This window comes from Ciconia boyciana, chromosome 1 (genome assembly GCF_034638445.1).
Source record: "Ciconia boyciana chromosome 1, ASM3463844v1, whole genome shotgun sequence".
Lineage (NCBI taxonomy): Eukaryota > Metazoa > Chordata > Aves > Ciconiiformes > Ciconiidae > Ciconia > Ciconia boyciana.
This window is the reverse complement of record NC_132934.1, coordinates 58,881,063-58,895,186: the sequence shown is the minus strand read 5'-3', so window position 1 is coordinate 58,895,186 and position 14,124 is coordinate 58,881,063. Positions and strand designations below refer to the sequence as shown.

Here is a 14,124-nt window from a genome sequence, read left to right as displayed (position 1 = left end):
ACACATAGAGTGCAAGGTTTTTAGGAATTAGCTTTGTGCTGTCAGTTTCTACAGCACCCAGCACAATAAGCTCCTTTCTCAGAACTGTCTCCTATTCCCTACAGTAATGCAGTAATAATAGCAGTATAAATCATGGTATATAATGATCTCCTTAGAATAAGAGATACTGCTGCAGAATTATTATTGTAAGTCTACTAGATGCTGTAGGAAGGATTAAGAATGCATTCTTAATTTCTCACATTTCTCAAGAAAAGCTTACCAGCTCAAGTGTTTCTTTTGTAGTCCTGCTACTCTAGCAAGCCTAGGAATGATAGGGATGTTTTTCAGGCTTGATGAATCTTCACAACGGTCACTGACTTGTGCTGAACTTAGAGAAACTTGACATCTCAGGATCAGACCTCCAGAGGAAGAGAATGACACCAAGAGTTTCTAACTTCTTGGTTTTGACACTAGATAATGTGATGTTGCCTAAATATACGCAACATCTTTATTCTGTATGGCATAGAGACCTCCGAAGGCTAATGTCAGTATGAGTAACCTAAATCTTTTATTCTTGCTTCACAGTGATTTTGACCAGCTTCCAGATGATGTACCTGTTTCAGCTAACATTGCAGATACTGAAGAGAAGAAAGGCTTTACTAATTATTATGTAAGAAGGGAGATTTATCCTGTCTCTATATGTCCTCATCTATGACTGGTTTGGTTGTGGGAAGCAAAATGCAGTTAATCTGGTGTAGCTGGTTTTTGGCACGAATAGTTCCGTGCGGAGAACTTCTCAGTGCTTCCTTTTTTTGGAATGGAGGTTAGTCTATCACAGATTTAGTCTAAAAATGTATTATCTGGGTGAAATGCGACAGAGGTATCCTCTAACATTGCTTGTTTTCTAAATTCTTACCTAATTTCTGATTTATTTCCCGTTAGAGTGCTGCACCTTTGGTGAAGATAGTGGGAAAGGAATTCAAAGAGGGTAAAAGGGCAGGGTCTTGTCTTATTCCATGGTACTGGCAAGTTAGGATGCTTCCATCTCCATAGAAGGTAGCATATTAATAAGTCATGAAAGAGCACACAGGAAGGGAAAATAGTAGGGAAAAACACTATGAGATTTTCTGAAGAGGGGTTTTGGATAAAACCAGTTCAGTCTGACTTCTGTAAGGTATGCTGCTTTTGCTGAAGACATTGCTCATAAAACCTTCCTACTGCAGTATGCAGGTTTCACTCTGGAATATAGTGACATTTGGTTGCTCTGCCTTTATTTCTGAAGGATCTGAAGGATCCTGGCTGTAATGTGACTCAGAGGTCAATGCATGGAAATTGTGGGCTCCTTTAGAGCAAAGCAATTTTGGCAAGAGATAAGAAATAACATAGTAGTTGGAGGAGGGCATTAGAAGTAAGGCGACTAAGGTTTTTTTTCTGGCCTTACCTTTGGTCAGACCATAGAATCATAGAATCATTAAGGTTGGAAAAGACCTCTAGGATCATCTAGTCCAACCGTCAACCCAACACCTCCATGCTTACTAAACCATGTCCTGAAGTGCCACATGTACACATTTTTTGAACTCCTCCAGGGATGGTGACTACACCACCTCTCTGGGCAGCCTGTTCCAATACTTGACCACCCTTTCAGTAAAAAAAAATTTCCTAATATCCAATCTAAACCTCTCCTGATACAACTTGAGGGCATTTCCTCTCGTCCTATCGCTAGTAACCTGGGAGAAGAGACCGACACCCACCTCACTACAACCTCCTTTCAGGTAGTTGTAGAGAGCGATAAGGTCTCCTCTCAGTCTCTGAATCTCCAGACTAAACAATCTCAGTTCCCTTGGCTGCTCCTCATAAGACTTGTTCTCCAGACCCTTCACCAGCTTCATTTCCCTTCTCTGGACACACTCCAGCATGTCAATGTCCTTCTTGTAGTGAGGGGCCCAAAACTGAACACAGTATTTGAGGTGCGGCCTCACCAGTGCTGAGTGACCCAAGTGCAGGATGCGACACTTGGCCTTGTTAGACCTCATACAATTGGCCTCAGCCCATTGATCCAGCCTGTCCAGATCTCTCTGCAGAGCCTTCCTACGCTCAAGCAGATCAACACTCCTGCCCAACTTGGTGTCATCTGCAAACTTACTGAGGGTGCACTCAATCCCCTCATCCAGATAATTGATAAAGATATTAAACAGAACTGGCCCCCAAACTGAGCCCTGGAGAACACCACTTGTGACTTGCCGCCAACTGGATCTAACTGTGTTCACCACCACTCTCTGGGCTTGGCCATCCAGCCAGTTTTTTACCCAGCGAAGCGTATGCCTGTCCAAGCCATGAGCAGCCAGTTTCTCCAGGAGAATGCTGGGGGAAACAGTGTCAAAGGCTTTACTAAAGTGTAGGTAGACAACATCTACAGCCTTTCCTTTATCCACTAGGCAGGTCACCTGGTCATAGAAGGAGATCAGGTTAGTCAAGCAGGACCTGCCTTTCATGAACCCATGCTGGGTGGGCCTGATCCCCTGGTTGGCCTGCACATGCTTGTTGAGTGCACTCAAGATGAACCACTCCATCATTTTCCCCAGTACTGAGGTCAGGCTGACAGGCCTGTAGTTCCCCGGATCCTCCTTCTGGCCCTTCGTGTAGATGGGCGTCACATTGGCAAGCCTCCAGTCGTGTGGGACCTCCCCTGTTAACCAGCACTGCTGATAAATGATGGAGACTGGCTTGGCAAGCTCCTCCACCAGCTCCCTCAGTACTCTCGGGTGGATCCTATCCGGCCCCATAGACTTGTGAGTGTCCAGGTGGCGTAGCAGGTCGTTAACTGCTTCCTCCTGGATTATGGTGGGTTTATTCTGCTCTCTGTCCCTGTCTTCCTGCTCAGGGGGCTGAATTCCCTGGGGATAACCGGTCTGACTATTAAAGACTGAGGCAGATAAAGCATTAAGTACCTCAGCCTTTTCCTCATCCTTGGTGGCAATGTTCCCCCCTGCATCCAATAAAGGAGGGAGATTGTCCTTGGCTCTCTTTTTGTTGTTAATGTATTTGTAAAAACATTTTTTATTATGGCCACTATCTTACAACAGTGGCCAGCTTGATTTCTAGCTGGGCTTTTGCCTTTCTTCTCTCTGCTTGACTTGACGAGATCCCTGTAGTCTTTTTGAGTTGCCTGCCCCTTCTTCCAAAAGTGGTAAACTCTCCTGTTTTTCCTGAGTTCCAGCAAAAGCTCCCTGTTCAGCCAGGCCAGTTGTCTTCCCCACTGGTTCGTCTTATGGCACATGGGGACAGCCTGCTCCTGCGCCTTTAAGACTTCCTTCTTAAAGAATGCCCAGCCTTCCTGGACCCCTTTGCCCTTCAGGACTTTCTCCCAAGGGACTCTCTCAACCAGTGTCCTGAACAGGCCAAAGTCTGCCCTCCAGAAGTCCATGGTAGTGGTTTTGCTCACCCCTTACTTCGCCCCTCACCTCCTTACTTCGCCCCGAATCAAGAACTTTATCATATCATGGTCGCTAAGCCCAAGATGGCCTCCAACCACCACATCTCCAACCAGTCCTTCTCTGTTTGTAAACAGCAGGTCAAGCGAGGCACCTCCCCTGGTAGGCTCACTTACCAGCTGTGTCAGGAAGTTATCTTCCACACATTCCAGGAACCTGCTAGACTGTTTCCTCTCTGCTGTCTTGTATTTCCAGGAGACGTCTGGTAAGTTGAAGTCCCCCACGAGAACAAGGGCTAGCGAGTGTGAGACTCCTGCCAGCTGTTTATAGAATGCTTCATCTGTCTCTTCATCCTGGTTGGGTGGTCTATAACAGACACCCAGCAGGATATCTGCCTTGTTGGCTTTCCGCCTCATCCTTACCCATAAGCACTCAACCTTATCATCATAATTGCTGAGTTCTACACAATCGAAACACTCCCTAACATACAGAGCCACCCCACTGCCTCTCCTTCCTTGCCTATCCCTTCTGAAGAGCTCATAGCCATCCATTGCAGCACTCCAGTCATGAGAATCATCCCACCACATTTCTGTGATGGTGACTAAGTCATAGCTATCCTGCTGCACAATGGCTTCCAGCTCCTCCTGTTTCTTGCCAATGCTGTGTGTATTGGTGTAGATGCACTTGAGCTGGGCTATCGATTTCTCTCCCAACACTGGCATGCCATCCTTAGGCTCCTCTCTAGTGAGCCTGGTTACGCTCCCTTCTCCCTTCAAACCTGGTTTAAAGCCCTCTTGATTAGCCCCGCCAACTCATGGGAGTTGAGCCCCACCAACTCATGGGATAATTTCTGAAATTGCGTACTTTAAAGTCAAAAAGAAGTATGAATGCCTTCAACTCTGCAAATCACGTCATTTAGATGCCTGTCTATAGATTTAGATGTCCAAAGCATCCTACTGTAAAATATTTGTATTTACCTCCCTAATATGTTTTGTTTGTCACTGAGGGAAGGTGTGTAAGCATAAGGTAGCATCTAGTCATTTCAGGTTTCCTTTTAAGATTATGTAATAGAAAGCAGCCACAGGGACATGATGCATGGGAAAGCTGGACCCACACATATACCACACTGTCTGGTGCTAACTTGTTATTTTCTAGTACTTGAGTCTGCAGATGCTTAACTGAAGGCTTGCTTTCCACTCTGCCCGTAAGACAATATTCCCACTACCGGAGCACTGATGTTATGTTCCTATTGTATGCCTCACTTTCATTTGGTAAGTATTTGTAAGTATGAACATCAGCCTGAATCCCCCTTCTCTGTTTCAGATGTTTGTCATTGAAGTAAAGGTTAAAGGTGGTGGCAGATACCTGATTTTCCGACGCTATCGTCAGTTCTATGCCCTGCACACCAAACTAGAGGAGAGATACGGGGCAGAGAGCAAAAATAGCCCTTTTACCTGCACACTCCCCATATTGCCAGGTAAGCTGTCAGTACCAAATCTGTGCATGACTAGCAGCTTTCTCAGCTCCAGGCTGTCCTAAAGAGGAGTGCATTGTAGGGAAGTAGTTGTGACAAGGAACTAGTTCCCAGCTGTGGATGCTGGAGAAGTCAAGTTCCATTGGAAGTCCCTCCACTTGTGGTAAAGTTCATTTAGAAACCTAAAATCCTGTAGAAAATATATATTTTCTTGGAGATCCTGCTTTCTCCTGATTGCTTAATTTCTCTGACAGCCTCAATTTTTTTTTCTTCAGTAACTGTCACAGGTTTTATATTTTCCAGGAAAAGTTTATGTTGGGTCCAAAAAGGAAATTGCTGAGAACAGGATTCCTATCCTAAATGTCTACATGAAGGTAAAACTTAATTTGAAGGTAGAGATTGCACTGATCACTGCAGATACCCTTGAAATCAGCTGAGAGACAGTACTGTTGTAGTCCTAGGTATCTGCTTCTCTCTGTATTGTTTTTCCTGAAGACACAGTGTCCACACTGTGGGACAAACTGCAGTCCTATTCCCCAGATTGTCCAGACTGTAGGATCTGCTGGAGTACACAGTTCACAAAGGTTCACTCCCTGCCTTCATAGATAGATATCCTTACAAAAAAAACACCCCCAAGATGTATGAGGAAATGGTGAATCTCCAGGTGTTGTGTGAATATGGAGTTGGTATGTGCACCTAAGGGACTAGGAGAGTGGGGTGGGCTTTTGGGTCTACCTGCTCTACACTGAAGATGCAGCCAGTAACATCGAGGAGAGAAATTCTTTGTGTGCAGGTTAACTGAAGACCTGACTTTAAATCAGTAAAAGTCTGAAGCACTGGCCAAGACTTCCAGTACTTACAATTGCCTTCTTTCCACAGTCAGTCATGTTCTGAAGGGAAACACAAAGAGCAATTTACTCCTTCTGCAGTAAATCAGGCACAAAAAAAGTGAAGCAATACATTGGCCAACGCCAGGAGTAAACAGGAGAAACTGTCAGCTGTTCAGCTGTGTCCTGCTGAGTGAGAAGGGAGAGGAGGGAGATTTCTGGCAGTAATGAATATCCTTCATGATCCTGTAGGTCAGAGAGGCATATTTGTTACATGTAAATAAATAGAGAATTGGTCTCTCCCACTGTTACACTCTGCTTCCTACTTGCTCTTGGCACAGAACCTACTCTGCCTACCTGTTTGGGTGTTGATGGATGAAGAGGTACGGCTGTTCTTCTACCACTCAACCTTTGACAGTGAACAGGTGCCTCACAGACTGAGACGGCTTCGCCCACGGACACGCCGAGTGTAAGTGATTGACATGTTTTTTCAGCATTGCTTGATGTAAGAGATGCTGTCCAGTTTTGGGGGGAGAGAGAGATGGGGATCATCACTGTGTTTCCCAAGTGAATCCATGAAGTCCTAATATGAGGATCTTCTTGGTAGAGTGAATACAGGGTATTTCTTCTTTTCAGTAATCTCAAATTTTTAAAGTGGATATGGTACTGGCATCAAAGGAAAATTCCAAAATGAGAGTATAGCTTGCTTTGAAAAAATGCTGGTCAGCTCTATCTGTTGATAATTCTTTAATGGTAATATCTATTATAATGTGCACAATATACAGGCCAAGCTTAAGGACATAGGCTTGCACCACTGAAGTCAATGTTAGTTTTGGCACTGAATTCAGTGAGATCTGGTTCAGACACTAAATGAAACTGAATACTTAATTTGTTCCTGTCCTTTGTCTAAACAGGAACCTGTCCTACATAGCACCATTGACACCCCTTTGGAGAACTGCTAAGTAGACGTCATACTTCATTACCCTTCAGATAAAATAATTCTCCTTTCAACATAGCAAAGATGGACCTGCTTCCTTTTCACTTACCTCAAACAGTGAAAAACCTGCATGTGTGTATGCATTCCTGGATGTGTGTATGATGGCAGAGTTGGAACTGAATGCCATCAAAGCTAGAAACAGGGATGCCCAGAACGCAGAGTAAGGGGGCTGAGCAGTGCTGTGGAAGAGAGGTCCAGGATACTGACTGTATTGAAAATTCCATCTGTTCTCAGCAGCAGATATCATCAGATTGCTGCTGCTCTGCACTGAAACTGAGAGAACTAGGGCAATGTTGTTACATCCATATTTATTTACTTCAGTGCTGCACACAGATTCTCATGCAGTTTCTCCAGTGATTTGTGGCTTGCCTGCCTCTTAAATAATGAAAATGCAGACACTGTACTACTGATCGTGTAGTATTTTTGATGACTAGGAAGACATATTTACCTCCCTGTTGTCTCCTTTCTTTGCAGTAAAAGCATTTCACCTCAAGTGCCTATTTTTGACCGCATGGCAACTCCACGGGCTGAGGTGAGTACTCTGCACAATCTGTCATAGGATAGGAGATTAAACTCTGTTTTACTTTGGTATCTCATTGATCAAGTTGCTTTTTCCAATTAGAGCTCGGGGAAAGAAGGGAAAGTGAAATCAACACAGGAAAGCAATTTATTTTAACAACAGGGAATGAAACAAAGAATGGAAAGAAGTGTTCTGTTCCTTCTTACTTGAGTAATAAGAAGGTCCATTGTGAAGTCAGAATGACAGGAGGTTCAAAAATGAGAGACATGTACAGCTTACTGCCAAATGGTCCACATTTACTTAATGATACCCATAAATTAAATTTAAAACAAGCACAAGCTTCAGTCTCATTGACTTTAGCATATGTTTAAAAGCTTTGCAGGTGAGGCATCTTAGTATTTTCTGTAACATATGTGTTCTACTGAAAAGTGCCTGTACTGTACTTTGCTGTGTGTTGTCTTGGTATTAAGCACATGGAACTGCTTTGTAACCAGTACTTGTCTGAGCATGGTCTTGCTTCCTGGAACATGTGACTTTGCCATTAAGATTAAAAAAAAACATGCAAGTGCTTTGAGGTTTGTTGGTTTTGTTTTTTACACTGAGCATGGCAGGTCTTGGATAAGTCATATCTCTTGGGTTTTATCTATTAATTTATTAATATTGAATATACCTACCAAAACTTTTCAATGGATGAAAAAAGGCTTTTGAAAGAGCTATTAAGTAGACATATGAACTACTAGCACAACAGTAGCCATTGTCTTTTTTATATTAGGAGGACTCTTGGCATTAACAAGAGAAAAAGAATGATCTCAACACAGAATAAAGAATACCTTTTCATTTTTGCTCCTCTAAAAGCATTTAAATGGCTACCATGTTCTCTAAGAACAATGGGGGAGATGTACATTTTTGATAACTCGGACACTTTAATTATTCAAGAACAACTTGTTAGGGTGGTAAGATATCCTTACCTCCTCCCTCCCCCCCCCCCCCTGAAGGGGGCATCTAAGTTCCATTTTAACTACATGTCAATTTCTCAGACTTCCCCAAATCTCTCAGTTCAGCATACAGGCCTGAATGCTAGATGTAAAAACAACAGTTAGTTACCCTTAAATTAGGACACAACACTTCTGCAATTTTTTAAGGCTCTTTGTGATATTTTGCAGCAAATCTGAAAGCTGCAAAACTGCAACCAGGAGTAATATATATTTTTTCAGTTCTCAGGATTTCAAGTTTTCAGGTTTTCAGATTGTCAATTGTCTTCAGCTCTGTTGGCTTACTTGCTCTTAAGTGTTTTCAGCTTCTTTATATTTATTTCTCTGGTGCTCAGTGTCCTGCCACTTTAAGAATCCTAGCATGTAGCCCTCTCAGAGCCATGTTTATCCTTGTGAGAACTGCAGACTACGGTCATATATATGACCTTACCCCAGAAATACATCTGTGATGACAAAGAGCATACTATCATGCTGCTTTATGCTCTCACCCCAAGAACAGCACAGAAAGAAAGATACACTTTTGTAATTCTGTGAATTAATAATTTCAGTGTTATTACTTTCCATAGGCACTGTTTGATTTTTCTGGAACCAATAAACTGGAACTCAGCTTCAAGAAGGGAGACTTGATCTATCTGCTCAGCAGAGTAAACAAAGACTGGTTGGAGGTAAGACTGCAATAGCAATACTGTATTATTAGCATACCTTGAAATATGAGTAGAAAGGGCTCTCCTAGTCTTTGGGACCTGTCTCCTCCTTTCAAGGAGAAACTGCATCATAATCAGGTCTGACTGTCAAGAATAAATCCTTGACTCCAATTTCGAAATTGTTTCCTTCCTTGATGTTTTTTAGCTTACAAATTTTCTGCCCTCTAGACTTCAGTTTTCATTTGCATTTGCTTCTGCTGGAATGTTTTTAAATTCTTTGGAAGTGATTAGAACACAAAAAGGCCACAGAAGGGAGATGGAAACTCCATTTCAGTGATTAATTGGTTTCTTGCCTCAGGGTGAGTTGCTATATACTTCATGCTTCATACCACAACACACGTCAGCCTGATTAGAGAGAATTTGGGCAACGCAGCAGTGTTCTGAAAAAGGATGAGGAGAACATACTGTGTGTTTGCTGATATGATATCTCTGCTTGCTCAAACACCACAGCCTTCCTTGGTAACCGACTTTCATTTTTTACACACTGTTTCACTCCCCCGCCTTGTATTTGACTATGCAATTGTATAATATTTTTGTAGGGATGCTGTCAGGTCACTTCCATAGCCTTTCTTTTCTTGGTTATAGTAGAAAAATTCTTACTGTTGTTTCCATGGAAATTAATTGAATCCCAGAACTTGTTGTATGTGTCAAAAATGGCATGTTTTTCTTCATTCTAACACTTCCTATCATTCCAGGGAACAGCTGATGATGCCACTGGGATTTTCCCATGTGCTTTTGTGAAGATCATAAAAGATTTACCACAGCAGGAAGACACAGTTAATAAAGTTCGCTGTTATTACCATGATGAGACTGTGAGCACTATGAGGTAATAAGAAAATAGTCTACCAGTTTACTGCTGAAGCAATGCCGACAATTCTCTTTTCATGGTATGTAATGATTAGATTTGTTCTTGTTACAGGGATATCTCAGTAGAAGAGGATCTGAGCAGCATTCCATCATTCAAAGATCTCATGAAATTGATGAGGTACAATGCAAGCAGTTAGTTGTATGTTTAATATTGTTTAAACATTTGTCAAGTTCCTTCCAGTCCTAGATTTTCCACATTCTACTTGGTCACCACCATGTTTTGGGAAATACTTTCAAGTGTCCCAAATAAGTTGTACTTTGACTTGGCCCACGGCCATCTGTGCAGACATTAGTCTGCCTTGGGATTGTCATTAAGGATGGAATGCCACACACTTCTAACTTAATTATACTGGATAGAAGTTTCCATTTCTTGTTCTAAGATCAGAGCCGTATCCACATGCAAGGATCTTTTGTCTAATATACTTCTTCAGGACGCAGGACACCACCTTCTAACACCTGTTAAACTAGTGTTAAACTAGATTTATCTAGTGTTGAACATCAAAACATTAGAACATCAAATATTAGTAATAGAACACCTGTGCTAATATTTGCCCATTCCTTAACCTGCCTTCTCCTCAAAAAAAGCAACCATAACTAGGCAAAGGTAGGTAGTAACTACAGTCAACTCTTATGTATGGGAATTTTATCAAACTCACAGGTTAATTGTGCCATGCATGTGGTGTTACTGGAAATGGGTCTTGATTCTGACAGATTTCTTAGCTTAAACACAACACAGCATGAATATGGCTGTATGATTTCTAGTACTAGCAGTATCAAGAATGCCAAGACACCCAAGGCTTTGTGTGGCTTTTAGCAGAATGAATTAGACTGACATTATATTGTTCATCATGCAGCACCTCCCAGGCATTCCTTGATTTCTGGGGATCAATCCATTTCTTTTCTACCAGGCGGGAGTTTGACCAAGATGACATTGTTTTGAACTACCGGGACCTTGATGGTGATCTGATCCGGTTGCTCTCTGATCAGGATGTTGAACTCATGGTGTCTCAGAGCAGGAGAAGGCCGTCTGAGAAGCATTTCTTCCCTTGGAAGTTGCACATCACTCACAAAGATGATTTGGGTGTCTACAACACTAGTCCAGGAATAGGTGCTACTCAAACAGTAAGAGCAAATAAAACAGTAAGCAAAAAACAGTAAGTGCTATATAGAGATGTTCCAGTGGGTAGCTATACAGTCCTTCCATAATCCCTCTCTGCAGACAGTTTCCTTTAACAAGCCTTTGAAGCACGCTTGAAAAGAGTAATTTTTAGTAATATATTACCTTTCAATGTAAAATCTGTACTTCGTTAGCTTCTTCAGCTTTTTAGCACTCCTCTGTAATCAAGACATCTACATAGAGACCAGAGAAAGTGAGGAACAGAGAAATAAAATCACTAGCCATATTCACAAAGCAAGTCGATGTTAGCCTGCAATTGATGTTTAGTGTTGTGAGCCCCAAGACCTGCTCTAATCTCTGTTCTTGCTCCCAGAGCTAATTATTTGTCTTGAATGTCTTCATAAGCTTTTTTCCTAGACTGCCATAATTTTCTTTCTACTTGCTGATATGAAGGGTTGTGTGCCAGTGCTTATGAATGCATTATTATTTCTGTCATGTGGGGAGTCTGACTGGGCATTCAGAGTTTGTTCTGGAAGCATCGAGAAAACTTTTTCATATTTCAGTGAAGAAATTGTAGCCTACCTTTGCTTTCTTCTTTCCACTGACCAATATTTTGAATTCTGTGAATCAAACCTAGTACACCTGTGGTGTTCCTCATAGACCTTTTTGTAATTGTACAGACTACTTATTTCTGCATTCTTGGAAAATTTGTGTGATGCCTATTCAAATAGCAATTTATTCTCTGTCTATCTTCTGCTTTCTGACACCTCATTGCAAAGTAGAACTAACAAAAAATTACTGTATCAGATTCTTCAACAAATAAAGTTACATATGAGTTTATTTTATCAGTTTCTATTCAAAAGGTTTTTTTGGGGGGATGAAATAATTCTGCTCCTTTTTTTTTTTTTGCTTTAAAGTGAGATAATTTTCAAGAAGAGTTTGAATGTTCATTATTGAAAAAAATATATCTTGCAATAATTTCTTTAATGGTCATGCAATTACAATATTTTGTTCTTGAACAAATTTACTGCTGCTTGTAAGAATTACAAGTTATGTATGTTTTACATAAATTGTTTGATACCTGAAATACTGTATTTTAAAAACACCATGCAGCCATGGTGTTAAAAAGATACCACAAGGTATAAATATAATAAGTAAAAAATAAGAAGTTAAAAGAGTTTTCAAACACCATGCTTTGGATTCAACTGTTAGTTTCTGTGGCATTAAGCTACAATTCCTCATTTTAAAAAATCTTTGTCCTTGACCTGCTGCTAAAATTTGTACAGACAAAAGGGAAGATTAACAAGTATCTGAAGGTACTAAGAAACAGTTAACTAATGATGCATGAATGACTAGCCTGCCCCTCCCCAAACTGGCAAAATATTTTCTGTTTGCCTTAGATGTATAGATGTTACCTGCAATGCTATCAGGTAACAAGATCTTCAACCACAACAAAAGTATTTAAGGTGACTTATCCTTTAAACTTGTTTTTTTTCTTCCTGATGCATCCTGATGCATATACATATTTATTTACATAAGCTTTAATATTCCATTATCCACAGCCCTGCATTTATGCATATAAGTGTATTGGAAATAAAGGAAAGAGTTTATATTTAAAGATAAGCATATCATTTGCTATATTGGGATCCATAAATCATTTCTTACTTGACACTTAATTATTAAGTGCATAGTTCTAGCAGTATACCAATCCTATACAGACTTGTATAAGAAAATGCACTCTCCAAAGAGTTGTAAGATGTGCTACAGGCCATATCTGCTTTCCAGGTACAAAGGTTCCACCTGAAGAATCCATGCATATTACATTTCAGAGGTAGATAATATATATTCAGAAGAGACACAGGCTATATCTTCCTTTTTTTCAATGTTGGAAGGTTTTAGTTGACATTATTTTACCAAAATGTTACCAAATGTAACTTCCCACTTCAAAGGCATTGTAGCAATGTGGTTTAGGAAGGAGATGAAGCAAGATATAATGATAATGTTAGTAATCTTACACCTTGTGATACATAAGAGAATGCATTTTAAGTTTGAAACCTAATTGGCATGCATGGCCTGCAAATCTTCTGTTATGCAGGATTACCTGTTACCTGTTCCTGGAGTTCAACAGAGCACATAACATCTGAAGATTTTCACTGACAGCTAGATCCTGTGATGTAACCAGCAACTCAGCAAGTCTGTTTGAAGATGGAGGAGCTGTTTGAGTGAGGAAGGACAGGGAGGGAAAATGTCTGCTGGGAAACACAAAACCCCTTTTCTAAGGGTGGGGGAAGAACATACATATATTTACTGGCCTCTGAAAATCAGAGCAGGAGAATTCCTTTCTGCCTTTATACTGTAATACAAAGTAAATTCTGCCCATCCAGCAAAGTGGCATATTCCCCTCCTTATCTGCAGGTTTTATATGCACACCTCCCGATAGTCCCAATGACACACAATTTCCTCAGATACTCCCATATTCTCCTTCTTGCTCTGCACATTTCCCTTATTCACAGTATACATTTTTTTCCTTGTATATTGATGTAGTTCTTGTGAGAGCCCAACTGTGCTATCTATGGTTTTGGTCAGTACTACAGGCATTTAGAGAAGGCGTAGTAGCAGTGCAGGACAGACAGACTCTAGTAGTTATATTCTGTATCTGGGGACTCATCTTAGTCCCCTGTATTTTACCCCTGGGAGCACAAACCTGAGTGTGTCTTTCCCTTATGGCTACTTAACTTTCCTATAGATCACACTGCTGAAGGCTACTGGGCTAAGTTTAAAAGCTGAATTTAAAACAGTGTGGGTGCCTTGGCTGTAGGATAACTTCAGATCAACTCTTCTCACCAGTTTTATTTTGTTTCTTCTACGTACTATAATACTTACAATTTATTATTAATTATTGTTGAAACTGATAAAACTTACTTTTTGAAATATTACTCAAATTAAATTATTACAGAGATAAAGGTAGTTCTCTCTCTTCCCCCCTCCCCAATATGTATGTACAAATAAACATAAAGTACAGAATGATCCCTTGATCAACCTTGAAGGTTGTCTAGGCTAGAGTAAAGCAAGAAACAGCACTGGAGTAAAACCCAGAGAATTCTTTCTTAGTCTTTCTCACTTCTGCTGCGGTCAGTCCTCTTTTTTCTGAAAAGACATTAGTCCCATGATCTGTTAATTGTTAATGTGCAGATTGGCAATGACAAACTTCCTTCC

The 14,124-nt window shown here is 40.9% G+C and overlaps 1 protein-coding gene across 1 annotated transcript in view; it reads left to right on the top strand.

The window, feature by feature from the left end:
* Nucleotides 1-13,079, top strand: part of NCF4 (neutrophil cytosolic factor 4) — a 31,354-nt gene extending 18,275 nt beyond the window's left edge. The window contains exons 4-13 of the mRNA XM_072848865.1: nt 565-649; nt 4,734-4,887; nt 5,188-5,258; nt 6,053-6,180; nt 7,183-7,240; nt 8,787-8,885; nt 9,620-9,750; nt 9,844-9,909; nt 10,700-10,913; nt 13,004-13,079. Coding sequence (XP_072704966.1) covers nt 565-649; nt 4,734-4,887; nt 5,188-5,258; nt 6,053-6,180; nt 7,183-7,240; nt 8,787-8,885; nt 9,620-9,750; nt 9,844-9,909; nt 10,700-10,913; nt 13,004-13,045 — 1,048 coding nt within the window. The 3' untranslated portion in view covers nt 13,046-13,079. The remainder of the gene's footprint in view (nt 1-564; nt 650-4,733; nt 4,888-5,187; nt 5,259-6,052; nt 6,181-7,182; nt 7,241-8,786; nt 8,886-9,619; nt 9,751-9,843; nt 9,910-10,699; nt 10,914-13,003) is intronic.
* Nucleotides 13,080-14,124: the final 1,045 nt, after the last annotated feature.